Source organism: Taurulus bubalis (genome assembly GCF_910589615.1).
Source record: "Taurulus bubalis genome assembly, chromosome: 19".
Classification (NCBI taxonomy): Eukaryota; Metazoa; Chordata; class Actinopteri; order Perciformes; family Cottidae; genus Taurulus; species Taurulus bubalis.
In genome coordinates, this window is record NC_136607.1 from 15,485,168 (window position 1) to 15,499,191 (window position 14,024).

The window sequence follows — 14,024 nt, forward strand, 5'->3', positions numbered from 1 at the left end:
ACAACTCTACCTCAAGCCTCTAATTAAACCTTGTGTGTGTGTGTGTGTGTGTGTGTGTGTGTGTGTGTGTGTGTGTGTGTGTGTGTGTGTGTGTGTGTGTGTGTGTGTGTGTGTGTGTGTGTGTGTGTGTGTGTGTGTGTGTGTGTGTGTGTGCGCACATGCACCCTTGTTTCTGTGAGATTGTTGTTACCAGTGTGTGTTCCTATTATAAATTAGGAAACCTGTTTTACTGTCAGTTGCTCCCTCTCGTGTCAGTTTTACAGATGACATATGTGACGTTACACTTTATTTTTTGTCTTTTTATTTTGTTACTACTTTTCGTTCTCCTGCACCTGTTCAATGAGGAAAGATTCCTCCTCAGGCTAAATCATCTAACCACTTACTCTCGCTTACTTTTTCAGATCCTTTGGCACAGTGTCCCAAAGCAGCCTGTCCTGGAGTCTCAAGTCCAACAAAGAATCTGACTCTTCTTCCACAGAGGAGACTGGCCAAGCATATGTAGTAGGTAAGGATGTGGATCTGCGAAGGATGAAGGATGCGAAGGATGACAAGTGGTGCAGTAGAGTTCCCAAGTGAAATGTACAGCTGTGCTTGCGTATATCAATGTAATCTTAATTGTCGTAGAGACTCGAGGATAGTTAATGTGAGGCTCCAGCTCTCTTCCATGAGATAATGAAAGAATTCAGGAGACGTCAAATGATACTTTGACACCTTAGAGGCCTTTTTAAGGTCAATCTTATGAACATTGGGAAAGCAAGTAATTATGATGAACGTGTATTCAGAAGGCAGTTAGATCTAAAACAAAACTGCAGTGTGTAATTTGAGGTCTGGCTGCAATGTGGCATGTCCAACTGTAAGAAGGAAAAACAGGCGGCGCAGTTTACGTTCAATACTTTGCATGTTTGGTATAGTGTTACCTGCGGTGCAGTCGCTGAGTGCCCACATAGGGAACATTGAATTATAGTGTTAAAATCCCTTTAGTTTACTGCCTCCAATGCTCATCATCATAAAACACAGAAAATGTACGAAGGTAATCTAGTCTACCAAGGTAAAACTGTTTCAGCGTGCCTGTTCCAGCACAAAGGCAAACTACTTAAATATACAGCACTTTTTCTTCACGTAATATAATATTCTCATAAAATGGTCCGATCATGCAGGGGGCTTCCACATGTGTTGAATATTAATTGATGACAATATAATGTTTTTCTGAATATTTCCTATATTAATGTCTGTACCTGAGCAGAGAGGCAGACGAGAAGTGTACATAGTTCTGTATAACGTACAAAACCAAAGCACCGCCTTGCTGATCTCTTGTGTTTCTGCTCCCAGGTGTCAGTATGCACAGTTCCTCTGTGCCTTCAACCCCAGCCTCTGTTAACGGTATGTATCAAAATATCTTTCACTTCCCCAGATACATTGGCATTTGATTTCCACGCTTTGTATACAGTATAATCTCAAAATGCAAAAAAAAACATCCCACTGCTCTCTACCGACACTCATTTAGTAATATTCGTAATCCCCCTTTTCAATCTGTTGAACCATATGCTGATTGTGGCACATCCAAGTACGGATATACAAACAAAAAAAAAGTCTTGTGCTCTAAATCACAATTATATAATGCAGAATTGAGTCTCTGTCCTCTCAGTGCTGCCTGCCTGTGGAACTGGCCCCGGTCCCACCGTTTAATAGCTTCATACTTGGCGCTGAACTCGTGACCTTCCCTTTCATCCTAGCTTAACCCGCCCTTTCAGGCCCATTAGCCAGCAGTGCTAAAGTAGTTGTCCTTCTGCAACACTGTATGCCGGCCTGAGCTGATTAATAGTTGCCGTGTAGATATACTAATCCTCTTAGAAATGCCTGCTGTATATCCCCTGTTGAATTAATTCACCACAATTATGATGATGTCAATCAGAAATGGCGGCGCTAATGTATTAACTGTATATTCTGGTAAATTAAACAAATGCCATTTGTCCTTGTGCTTCACAGATTCACTCAAGAAAAAACTGATTGCCTTACCATCTCTAGAGAGAGAGATCACAACTGTAAACCTGAAGAAAGATGTGAAATATGGCCTGGGTAAGGGTCCATTTTCCTGAAATAACAACTCCATTTCACACCGTCTCTGCTGCCACTTCTCAGCTGTCCGTGTTGACAAGTGTTCCCGAGATGTGTACATCTTGTTTATTGTGTGTGTGTGTGTGTGTGTGTGTGTGTGTGTGTGTGTGTGTGTGTGTGTGTGTGTGTGTGTGTGTGTGTGTGTGTGTGTGTGTGTGTGTTCGTTCTCTAGGGTTCCAGGTTGTTGGGGGGGAGAACTCTGGTCGGATGGACTTTGGCACCATCATTAGCTCCATTACTCCTGGGGGTCCTGCTGACGTCAACGGCTGCCTCAAACCTGGTAGGCCAGTGTTTTGCTACGCTCTTCCTTGCATATAGCTAGATTGTGATGTTTCTTTTTGCTGTCTGCTGTGATAATAGTTAGCAGTGCCAGCATGTGAGTCACAGTTGTCATGTTGATGCAGGTGACCAGCTGATCTCAGTGAATGATGTGAACCTAGAAGGACTCTCTCATGCCACCACGATTGACATCCTCCAAAATGCTCCTGATGATATAACTCTGGTGGTGCTGCAGCCCAAAGAAAGCCTCTACAAAGGTAAAATTTTCATCTTTTCTTTTGGTCATATCTCATTGTCATCATGCACAGAGTGCATTACCAGTGTTTGCTCTTTCTATTTTTTGACAGAATCTTCTTCCGGCTATGTTCCCTATCAAGCCAAGTCTGCATTAAAGGCTCTAAACTCTGGCCAGACGCAAGAACTAGACTTTGAGACCTCGTCAGAGGAGCAGGTGGGAAGAGGAAGCCCCAGCCCTCCTCTCCACGACGCTGGCACACCGCCATCCACCTCCCTTCTCGTCCACCAGCACACCAGCCTCAGTTTTCAGGACTCCAGGACGAGCAGCGTGGCTAAAGTCAGCCCACCGCCTGCGAATGGAGTTCATCAGTGCCTACAAAGAGCTACAGCCGCTGCTGCAGCTGCAACCGTCGCCCAACATCGTAGACCAGAACCTAACATGGCTTTGGATCCTGCGGCACCGGCTCTGCCACCCAAAACTAGAAAAGCTAAAGTGTCAGAAGCTCCCAAAGTTTTCGAGCACTCTGACTGGGGAGATTCAGACATGGATGAAGAGACTTATTCCAGTAGTCAAGAGAAACTCAAAGTAAAAAAGGTGCGGCTTTTGTGTTTATGAATTCATTGGTTTTATACATCGTCCTCCAGAGTTGTTGTCTACTCAAGAGATCTATGAATCAAAACTCACACAATTATTTTTTCAACTTTTTTTTTTTTTTAATCTGTGGAGCAAATATGAATCAACTTTTGTTAATGGATCAGGATAAGAATAATTCTTCCACAAACAAGCATTACGCTTTACCTCTCAGATGCTTGGCACAACAAACTGCCTGTTGATTATAACCTTTGCCTACCATTACATGTACAATGTCAATGCAAGGCACTCTGTTACCCGTTCACTGCATGTCGTTCCCTGAATGTGATATCCGCTCACTCTCTTCTCCGCGTTACCTAGTTCAGCTTCCTCACTCTCCCTTGATCCCTTCTTTCTTTCTGCATGTCCCAGCTTGTGATAATTCAACTTAATACCCTGTTCTCTGTTTGCAGGAACACATCATGGAAAGTTTTAATGGTAATGCCCCAGGGGTCAATAGTCTCTGTCCAGGAGAACTATTTGACGTTGAGCTGTCTAAAAAAGACAGCAGCCTGGGCATAAGTGTCACGGTACTGTTCGGCAAGGTTTTCACCCTCTCTTTGTTTTGCCCCCTTTCCCGCTCATCCTGTTGTCTCTCTGTGTTCATATGTTTTGCTCAGTTGGGTTTGCTTTCTTAACGCCGTATGTTGTCAGATCCGGAAGCTGGGGAAATACTGTCCACTTACTTTTTTTTTTTGCATGCTGTCTTCTTCTTTTTTTAATCAATAAGGATATTTTTTTTCCCCAATCAAGTCACTCAGTATCTTTGATATCTTCACACTCAGGGCCATACACATTTTTAACAGGACTGGTCAGTGAGCTGTTTTTGGGCTTCCTACATGTTTGCTGCTGCTCCTTCATTGATTGACGATAACGCTCGATAACAAATCACGTGATTGTGTGTCATCTGATCAGGGTTGCTGGCAAATGTAAATGTTTGGGAATATTAACTGGTTGAATGTGTTTGAAAATAACCATGAGATTCACCTTAACAATAAACACATGATCAAGACTATCATTCATAACCAAATGGACACGGAATATAACTTCACATTGTCTTTGATTATTAGGATTTAACCTCTCAGTAATTTTGTCAATAACATCACGGTGGAGGATTCTTTTTATTTTTAAACTAATTCAAAATTGCGATATGATGAAGGCTTTGTCTAACCTAAATTATTAAGTAGACATTCAATTATAATTTGTTTTAAATATGAATGACATTATTGGGACACAGGTTGGTTGTCAAAGGCGGAAAACAAGTATTATGGTTCATGATTGGAGGCTGTGCTTTGTTGTGGCAAGTAATGTTGTTCCAAAGTTATTCCAAGAACCAACTATTGAAGAATTATCTACTTAAAGATAAAAAAAAGAAAAGAAATAGCCATGTCTTGAGCCAATATCACTTCTGTCTGTCACGTGAATGATACAAGCTCGTTCACCAACACAGACGGGATTGTCAGAAAAGTGTAGTCTTTAATGGTTTTGCCAAATTTGGTTGATATTTTCTTTATCTCTGATTTGTTTAACTTATCAACACTATATTTATGAACCCACAGTACAGACAAAGCATTTATCATTTTAGCAATTACACCTGAAATGGGAAAAAAAACCCTCCACCATCCCATCACCCCCATAGAAAATACATTAGGAACTATTTTCTCTTTGGCTGATTAGACTAAGAGTTGTGCTCCTTTCTTAGGGAGGAATCAACACGACTGTTCGCCATGGAGGCATCTACGTCAAAGCCATCATACCAAAAGGAGCTGCTGAGCTTGACGGAAGGATACAGAAAGGTGACGTAAAATAGACGGACTGAAGTAGAATTAGTGGAGCAAACAAGTGTCTTTTTGTGTCCTAACTGCTTTGTGTCTGCTCAGGTGATCGTGTGGTGGCTGTCAATGGAAATAGCCTGGAGGGAGCCAGTCATCAGCAAGCGGTAGAAGCTCTCCGAGAAACGGGGCAGGTGAGGGTTGACGTTTACCTCCAGCACCCTGCTGACAAGCTGTTTCATTGCCTCCCGGCTGGCCGCTAACACTAAGTAAATGACTTCCTCCCTCAGACGGTGCACTTGTTGCTGGAGAAGGGTCATCCGCCTACAGACAGAGTCCATGCTCCCCTCACGCCTCAGTGCACTCGGCCAACTGCAGCCAGCGACCAAGACCAGACCAAGAATAAGGAGCAGCCACTTGAGGTCAAAGAAACACCAGAGTACAGCTTCATTACACAAGGTGAGGTGACAACGCGGCACACATGCAGGGTGATTATAAATGCTTGGGTTAAAACAAAAATGTAAAAGTAACCAATTTTAACACACCCTAATGTATCTAATTAATCGTCTCAGTCGGCTGGGCACCTGTTTTCAGATCAGTGTATTTTTATTTTGGTTGCAAAATAGTGTTCCCCTATACCGTAAGCCCATCCTGCCATGCATACATGTTAAGGAGTCCACAAGGATGGTAATGAAAGTGAGTCGGAAACACTGATCATTTTGCTCATATATTCTTTAACAGTGTTACAATAAGAAACGTTTCTCTCTTTTAACAAAGTAAGGTGTTGTGGTAATCTCATTACAACCCATCAGCTGCACACTGCTGCCTCAGTAGCTGGTTTGGACGTAGAAGACCATTATATTGCTTTGCTAGAGTTAAATGTGCTGTGTCAAATCAATCTGTTTCTGAATTTGTAATTTAGTGTTTGCCACAGACAGTGTTTCTTTGTTGATTAGTAACACAAGGAGTACATTAAGTACCATTAATACCAAAGATAGCCACTTTATTTGTGTAACTCAGACTGTAGAAGCCTTAACAGCTAAACAATTCATCACTCAATTTGGAATCGTTTCAATTCTATTCGACCAATTTGGACCGGTGGAACAATTGTAGACCCCAATAACTCTTTTAATGTACATACTGTATGGGCATGTAAGTACTTTATTCAAATCTAAACAATTTGAGCCTTTCTGATTAATAGTTTGAGCAACGCACTCGTTCTTCAGAAGATAATGAACTAATTCTTTATTCTGGTGTCAAAATGTAGCCTGAGCCCAAACAGGTGCTATGGAGCAGCCTTTCCTAGTTACATATGATTGTAATATTTATAATAGTAATGTCCACCTTGAGTGTGTATTTCTTCTCAAATGACTTTGTCCCTCCACCATCTATACATTCCTATCCTATGGAGGGTCCTGGGGGCTATGTTGGCCAAGAGATCGAGTACACGACAAATACATAGAACCTGCATGTCTTTGTTCCCACAGATAATGTGTTTGACGTGTGTCTGCTGAAGAACACATCGGGTCTGGGCTTCAGTTTCAGTCGGGAGGAGATTATCCCTGAGGAACCCTCCGGTTCCTCCAGCATGGTGCGGGTTAAAAAGCTGTTTCCTGGCCAACCAGCTGCAGAGAGCGGTCGGATTAACGTGGGCGACGTCATCATGCGGGTCAATCAGACCCCCCTCAAGGGACTCTCGCAGCATGTAAGTAGGAAGTCTCTGCAGTCGCTGTGCATAGAAATGGGGATCAAGTTGGAAAATAATGTTTTTTTATTTCCACCATTTATTTGGAACTGCTCTTGTCTGTCCTCTCATTGGTCTGGCCTCTCATCCCTTCACATAGGAGGTGATATCAGCCTTGCGAGGAACAGGACAGGAGGTGAATCTGCTCCTCTGTAGACCTGAATATGGGGTCCTACCTGAAATGGACACTTCAGCTTTGGTGAGCCAGTAAAAAAATACAGCTTTTTGTCTTCCAACTTCAGTGTGAACATTTCAATTACCCGTAGCTGGTAACTTAATTGAAACTGATTTCTTCCCAGACGCCCATGCCGTCCCCCCGAAAGCAGCTGGTGACCCAGGTGGAGTCCAGCCTGAGCTTCGGCGGGGCGAAGTCTCCTCCAAGTTCACAAGGCAAGAGGAGTCAGGTCCTGGTGGAAGAAGCCCTGGAGAGGCTGCTGCTCAAAACCCCCGGCCGACACAACAGCTACAGCGACAGCACTGATGGGGATGAGGAGGTGGAAGAAGCCTTCAGCACAAGCCCTGTGGAGCACAGCAGGCAAACCTGGGAGCGGAGTGTCTACCACACCCCCGGCAGCAACCTGGGTCTGGGACGCTACGACAGCACCGGTCAACTGGATGACACCGTCAACACGGCCTTCTACTCCCCAAACCTGTCGATGACAAGATCGGACCACAGCAAGAGGTACTTGAAGAATGTTAAAATAATCGTCATATCATCCGCATTCATTGTATTCGCTGACATTTCATAATTTTCCCTTTATGGTTGTTTGGACAGGTGTCCTCCATCCCCCGTGACAGCTGATCTGGAGTCACCCACCCTGCATATGGTGTCCTCCCCCACTGCCCCAAGCCCGGATCCACTGCCTCCTCCACTGCCTCTGCCGTTAAATCTCACCCTGCCCGGCAATGGACAGGACATGGAGGACTTTGTCCCGGTAAGGAGTGAGGAAAGAAAAATGTGGATTTCAATTTTTTTGATGTGTTCAGACCCAGAGTAATTTCTCTAACTCAGATGCATCGCTGTTGTTAGGAGGTAGAGCTAAAGGTCTCCTTGGTGAAGTCGGAAAAGGGCAGCTTGGGCTTTACTCTCACAAAAGGTAACGATCATGGATGTTACATCCATGACATCGTCCAGGATCCAGCCAAAGGAGATGGAACTCTCAGGCCCGGGGACCGGATGATTATGGTACAAATTCACCCTTATTTCCATTTATCTGATCACAGCCTACAATATGTTTCGGCCTATGTTGTTGGTGTTAAAGTAAACGAAAAACTGTGGTTTCAAACAAATATAGTTTTCATTCATAAGGAATAGTGTCTCAAGCAAACAAATTGTCAAACGATTCCTTTAAATCCATGACGTATGAGTCGTTTATTTTCTCTCTCCAGGTGAACAACACAGATGTGAGCAATATGGGCCACACCGAGGTGGTCAATCTTGTGCGCGCCGCCCCTCGTGTGGTTGACTTGGTGGTAGGGAGAGTCCTGGAGGCGCCCAAGCCTCCCATAGAAGCCCACCTGCTGCCGGACATCGGCTTCAAAGGCAGTCACGAACCACTGGGTAAGAAACAGTCCTCGTTAAAAAAAAACATAGGTCTTGTCAGATTTCCCAGATACTGCATCAAAAATAAGTACGCACATCAAGTCTTGATTGTTTCACATCTTGTTCTATCGCCAGGTTTGGTACTGGATGGTGGCTGCGACAGCGTATATGATGTCTTGTTCGTGAAAGACATTGTCCCCGGTTCAATGGCCTTTGAGGAGGGCAGCCTGAGAACACTTGATCTAATCCACTACATCAACGGTGCTCCCACACAGGACTTGACTCTCAGCGAGAGCACCAGACTGATGGACCTGTCCCTCGACGACCTCACACTCAAAGCCACAAGGTAGTCTAGAAAAGAATGACGTGTGTGGCCTGAATGGGATTTGTCTTGCTGAGTCTGTGTAAGTTATTCATCTGAATGGCATTACAAGAATGCCAACAAGTTATTTTATTATTTTTATTTCCTCAAAGGGATGGAAAACCTGTTTCTCCCGGGCAGAAAAGTGTGTCTTTTCTTAACAACAATGTTAGCCCCAAGGTTTCATCCAGCATGAATGGTATGTTTCAGATTTTAAAGGCATCACCTGTTTAAAAAAAATTAAACACACTGATTGTGTCTATTATGTTGCATATAATTTCAACTTTGGTTTCTGTTTTTAAGGGTTTCTTGAAGGAGAAGATCCAAGAGATACAGAGAGTCTAGCAGCACTTTGTCCATCAGAGGTGAGTTTAGAAATATGTTTTATTTCTTGTTGTGTATCTGAATTAAGAGACCATTCCTATTTCAATAATATTGTGAATAGTCTGATTGTTGCCACCAAGCTTTGCCTTAATAGCTATTTCACTACCAAGCTGTTGTCTACTAAAGTTTTGATCACGGATTAAAGTATAATGGCACGTTTTTTTTGTTGACTATGCAGGAGGAGATCATACATCTGGATCTGGAGAAGCTGCAGTCAGGAGGTCTGGGTTTCTCTGTGATTGGAGGGGAAAGAGGGATCTTTGTCAAGTCCATCACCCCGGGAGGAATAGCAGAGTCCTCGATGGAACTGCAAGTGGGAGACAGGCTGCTGAAAGTGAGTTATATTTCACATCTGCTGCTCAGAATTAAAGTGCGTATCGATATATGTACTTTTGTGAAACAATATTTAAATGTATGTTGTTAATTTACTGTCCACATTTCCGCCAAATGCATTTAACAGCTGACCCACATTATAAACTTTACACAAACAAAATAACAAATACTGCAAATCTGCTAAACATTTATTCTGTGGTATCACATGCTTTGTTTTTCTTCCCCACGTGTGTATCAAAGATTGTGATTTTTCTTGCAGGTGAATGAGGAACTAATGACGGGCGTGTCCCACACCAAAGCTGTCACCACCATCCGTAAAGCTAAAGGCCAGGTCCATCTTATCGTATCCAGACCGCCAGACCAGAGCCCAAACACATACCTGGCCTATCTGCCCATCAACTCTGACAAGTGCAATGGAAACACAGGTACAAGCAGAGACGCAAAACATGGAATCTGTGTTTTTGGAAAGAATTGTGCCAGTGTCATTATTATTAATAATCTGACCTTTTCTCTCTGCACACACTCTCTCTACTCCTTCATGTTGCTGTTAGATCTGAGTGAGGACAGTGGAGCAAAGACGAAGCTGTTTCCTCTCCATAATGAGCTGAAACCTGGCGGCCGCCCTGCCATACCACCAATAGGTAATAACATGCAGGCTAGAAAGTGTACTGAACATCTCCGGAGAACAATGTTGAATGTTTAGTTTTACTAACAAAATAATTGTACTTGTAATATCTAATAATACAATTGTTTCCTTCACAAACTCGATGCGATGCTCTTGTTTCAAAGACTATGAAGAAGATGATCCACTCGGACACAAAAGAGAGACGGAGCACAGCGCAGAGCTTTCAGAGGACACAGACTGTGATGGCTCTTCTTTACCTGAAGACTCCCCTGAGGTACAAATCAAGTCCTTCTACCTTGATGAAACACTGAAACTTTATGCAGCTTAAGTTTGATATATATATTTTTTTTTTTCTTTCAAAATAGAGTTCCAGGAAAGTGGAATGGCAAGAGGAGAACGTTGACGATCCGAGGAATGAAAAGTAAGATTTAGCTTTTCAGGTTCACACAGGACTGTGAATATATATTAATAAGCATCTCACTGGTTATGTTTTTTTAATCAACAGCTATCTGCAAATGAGTGTTGGACAGCCGGAGGAAGATGAAATTACATGGGGGAGCGATGAACTGCCAATTGAAAACATGAACTCCAAATCAAGAGACGGTAAGTGCGGCTTTAAATTTGAGTCTAAGACGTGAGTATAAATTAAATATATATATATTAAGTATAAATTAATGCATTTAGTGCAGTGAGAATGGAGTCTATAATAAAGAGGAAGTAATGGCTCAGACATTTAAGATTTTTCTTCACTGTCGCAAACATTTTTTGGGCCATTTGTTTTGTCATTTTTAATTATGTTTGTAATTCTGCTGTTTCTGTCCCTCCCTCCAGACGGGCCAATCATCACAGAGGATGAGCTGACCTCTTTGCCCCTCGTCAAAGTGGTCCCTGACGGCCAGTACACGGGACCGAAGCTCAACACTGTGGTCCGCATGATGAGGGGGCTTCTGGAGCAGAAAGTCCCGCTGCAGGAGTTTGATGTAAGAATCTACTTTGTATTTCGATGCCTGTGAATTCATTGCAATTTGATTTTTATGAGAAAAAATTATATATTTTTCCTCCATGGCAGAATCTTCAGAATCTCCAGCCGCTGGACGACTGTTTGATCGGTCAGACGAAGGAGAACAAGAAGAAGAACCGCTACAAGAATATTGTTCCTTGTAAGAAAAGTCACAAATGTGATATTTGCACAGTGTATCCTAACGGGAAGCAGAGAGGTTTTTCGATAAGTTTAGATACTTAAAATGTTGGACATAATAAAAAATGTCATGTCCAAATCTCTTCTAGTTGACACAACTCGAGTGGTGCTGGGCAGAGACGGGGGCTACATCAATGCCAACTTCATCAACATGTCAGTGAAGGATGAGAACTATATGTACATCGCATGTCAGGGTCCCTTACCCACAACTCTGGGCGATTTCTGGCAAATGGTCTGGGAGCAGAAGTCTAATGTGATCGCCATGATGACCCAGGAAGTCGAGGGCGGGAAAGTGAAATGTCAGCGGTACTGGCCAGACACGCCGAGGACAGCGGAGATGGTGGACGACCGGTTACAGATCACGCTGATCAAAGACCAATATCTCGACAACTTTGTCATCCGACTCATTGAGGTCAAAGATGTCCAGGTTAGTTCATATGCAAATGAAAACCTTTCTACACTGTGAACAGGACACATTAACCTGAGAGTTTCTCCTCCCTCAGACCAATGAAATACAGCGTGTAACTCATCTGAACTACACGGGGTGGCCGGACCACGGGACGCCCTCACAACCAGAGCAGCTGCTCACGTTCATTTCCTACATGAGGCACGTCCATCGATCAGGGCCGATAGTGTCACACTGCAGCGCGGGCATCGGTCGATCGGGAACCCTCATCTGTATAGACGTGGTTCTGGGTCTCATCAGTAAAGATGCAGATGTAAGTAGACGGTCTTTATCTTTTTATATTATATGTTGTTTTTTTGTCTCTTTGTTGTTCTGCATGACCACAATCTAATAAACGCTTTCTGTAGTTTGATCTTTCAGACGTGGTAAGGAACATGAGGCTTCAGAGACAGGGAATGATCCAGACAGAGGTGAGTTTTAATGTTTGATTTAAGTATCAAGTAGCTAAATTATTAACTGCTCTGATTCAACAACTCTTTGGTTAATTTTCTCCTTTTTGTTTTTGTTTTACAGGAGCAATATGTCTTCTGCTATCAAGTGATCCTGTATGTCCTCAGATGCCTTCAAGCAGAGGAGAACATCTCTGGATAGTATCCGTCATGTAGAGGCTGATGACTGTTTCCCAGAGCAAAACAAAAATGGAGGAGCGTTGACAGGCAGAAATTGCCAAATTACACAACATGTTTTTAAAATTGCCTTAAAATATCCAGTTCCTCGAGAGTACATCCTTTAAAGAAGTCTATATTTTTATGTTTGCCTCTCTCTCTCTCTCTCTCTCTCTCTCTCTCTCTCTCTCTCTCTCTCTCTCTCTCTCTCTCTCTCTCTCTCTCTCTCTCTCTCTCTCTCTCTCTCTCTCTCTCTCTCTCTTGGCTGCTACTTCTTTTCAATGCATTTATGAGAACTGCTGATTGTATTTCTTATTGTCACCTTTACAAGAGAACACTAATATTTTTTTTTTCTCCAAATTATTGGATGTTTTAAAAATAGTTATGAAAGTGATAAATGATTTCATATTTTTATGTGGAACAAAAGTGTACTTGTGTATTTTGAATCCTATTTTGATGCTGGACCATGTCTTGACAGAATACTATGTCAGTATTTGCTTTGTAAATCTATTATACAGTAATTGCTTACTGCCTGAGGTAAATGATGAAATTAAAAGTGTACATATTCATCTCTGGAAAATTAAACTGCCTACATTTTAAGTGTAATGTGGAGGAAAGTTTTATTCAATATTTTGTCTTTTGTAAAGAGGCTCCATTTAAAGAGACATTACGGTAACTTCATTCAGGTGAGGAAGAAAAGCTACAACTTGTGCACCTGTATAGAGTTGATAATGGGACAATTACACAACAGAAACACAATATACTGCACAGAAATGCAACAATGAAGAATGAATAACTTCTCATATTTGGAGCTATAATTTGTGATGATGAGCCGTCAGTCGATACAAAGGTTGAACATTTTAACCTTATCCTTAATGAAGGAATGAACACACACCCCTGAGCTATCTGACGTTTATCTGCTGCACCGATCAGTTGTCTTTTACCAGTTTCACCACCACGTAAAATAATCCTGGAAATGTTGCAAGGTGTACAAAAGTAATTAATGAATAGCCTTACTAGCTAATCTGTTGCCCAAAATAATGAGCGATAAGTCTAAAAATGAGCAGCTTGCCGAAAGCACATATCACAGGCACTAATGGTTATATTGATATTGCTAGGTTTGTGGGGTTTATGTTTGAATTGATGTGAATGAAAAGGCAAACTGGGCTTGCAGATGGAGAGTAGTCACATCATCTTAAATACTAGTAAAAAAAATATGTGGCAGAAGGCATAGACCGTCTGGAGGACAAAATAGTAAAGTGTGAATGCTTAAAGCGCAATAGGATATACCTGAGTACCTGAATACCTCAGTGTGTTAGGAAAACTCAGGTACAACTAATAAGGATCTAGAAAAACTAATAACTCGAATTTGTATCTGTTGTTACATTTGTTTCTTTTTTCCTATTATTACTTTGTTTGTAAAGGCATGTTAGAATTAAGTTAGTATTACATTTCCATGAGTTCCGCAAAAAAACTACATTGACCGACAGCCCATGCGGCTCAGCCTGACTAACCAGAGGCGTTTAAAGGGCTTCTAAACCTGGTCGCTCGCTCCTCGTGCCTATATGTAACCAATCAGCAATCAGTGCAACGAGTTCTAGCCAATCAGAGGCAGAGTAGGGCGGGGCATGACTTCGCCGAAGTACATTAAAGATTCCAGTTGGTGGCAGTAATGCGCCATTTTGTTGTTTGCCAATCGCCAATAAATCTCAAAGAAGAACTTTGCGAGAT

General features: G+C 42.4%; 1 protein-coding gene across 1 annotated transcript in view; it reads left to right on the forward strand.

Annotated features, from left to right (window-relative positions):
- Positions 1–12,887, forward strand: part of ptpn13 (protein tyrosine phosphatase non-receptor type 13) — a gene marked incomplete at its 5' end in the record, with an annotated part of 35,247 nt that extends 22,360 nt beyond the window's left edge. The window contains 31 exons of the mRNA XM_079235344.1: positions 402–505; positions 1,330–1,380; positions 1,987–2,076; positions 2,288–2,395; positions 2,520–2,651; positions 2,742–3,226; positions 3,676–3,807; positions 4,965–5,058; positions 5,143–5,228; positions 5,325–5,493; positions 6,522–6,739; positions 6,879–6,977; positions 7,078–7,460; positions 7,554–7,713; positions 7,809–7,964; positions 8,168–8,339; positions 8,457–8,667; positions 8,796–8,881; positions 8,986–9,047; positions 9,245–9,400; positions 9,659–9,824; positions 9,951–10,040; positions 10,189–10,298; positions 10,390–10,445; positions 10,530–10,627; positions 10,856–11,004; positions 11,094–11,184; positions 11,312–11,649; positions 11,726–11,941; positions 12,036–12,098; positions 12,202–12,887. Coding sequence (XP_079091470.1) covers positions 402–505; positions 1,330–1,380; positions 1,987–2,076; positions 2,288–2,395; positions 2,520–2,651; positions 2,742–3,226; positions 3,676–3,807; positions 4,965–5,058; positions 5,143–5,228; positions 5,325–5,493; positions 6,522–6,739; positions 6,879–6,977; positions 7,078–7,460; positions 7,554–7,713; positions 7,809–7,964; positions 8,168–8,339; positions 8,457–8,667; positions 8,796–8,881; positions 8,986–9,047; positions 9,245–9,400; positions 9,659–9,824; positions 9,951–10,040; positions 10,189–10,298; positions 10,390–10,445; positions 10,530–10,627; positions 10,856–11,004; positions 11,094–11,184; positions 11,312–11,649; positions 11,726–11,941; positions 12,036–12,098; positions 12,202–12,279 — 4,609 coding nt within the window. The 3' untranslated portion in view covers positions 12,280–12,887. The remainder of the gene's footprint in view (positions 1–401; positions 506–1,329; positions 1,381–1,986; positions 2,077–2,287; positions 2,396–2,519; positions 2,652–2,741; positions 3,227–3,675; positions 3,808–4,964; positions 5,059–5,142; positions 5,229–5,324; positions 5,494–6,521; positions 6,740–6,878; positions 6,978–7,077; positions 7,461–7,553; positions 7,714–7,808; positions 7,965–8,167; positions 8,340–8,456; positions 8,668–8,795; positions 8,882–8,985; positions 9,048–9,244; positions 9,401–9,658; positions 9,825–9,950; positions 10,041–10,188; positions 10,299–10,389; positions 10,446–10,529; positions 10,628–10,855; positions 11,005–11,093; positions 11,185–11,311; positions 11,650–11,725; positions 11,942–12,035; positions 12,099–12,201) is intronic.
- Positions 12,888–14,024: the final 1,137 nt, after the last annotated feature.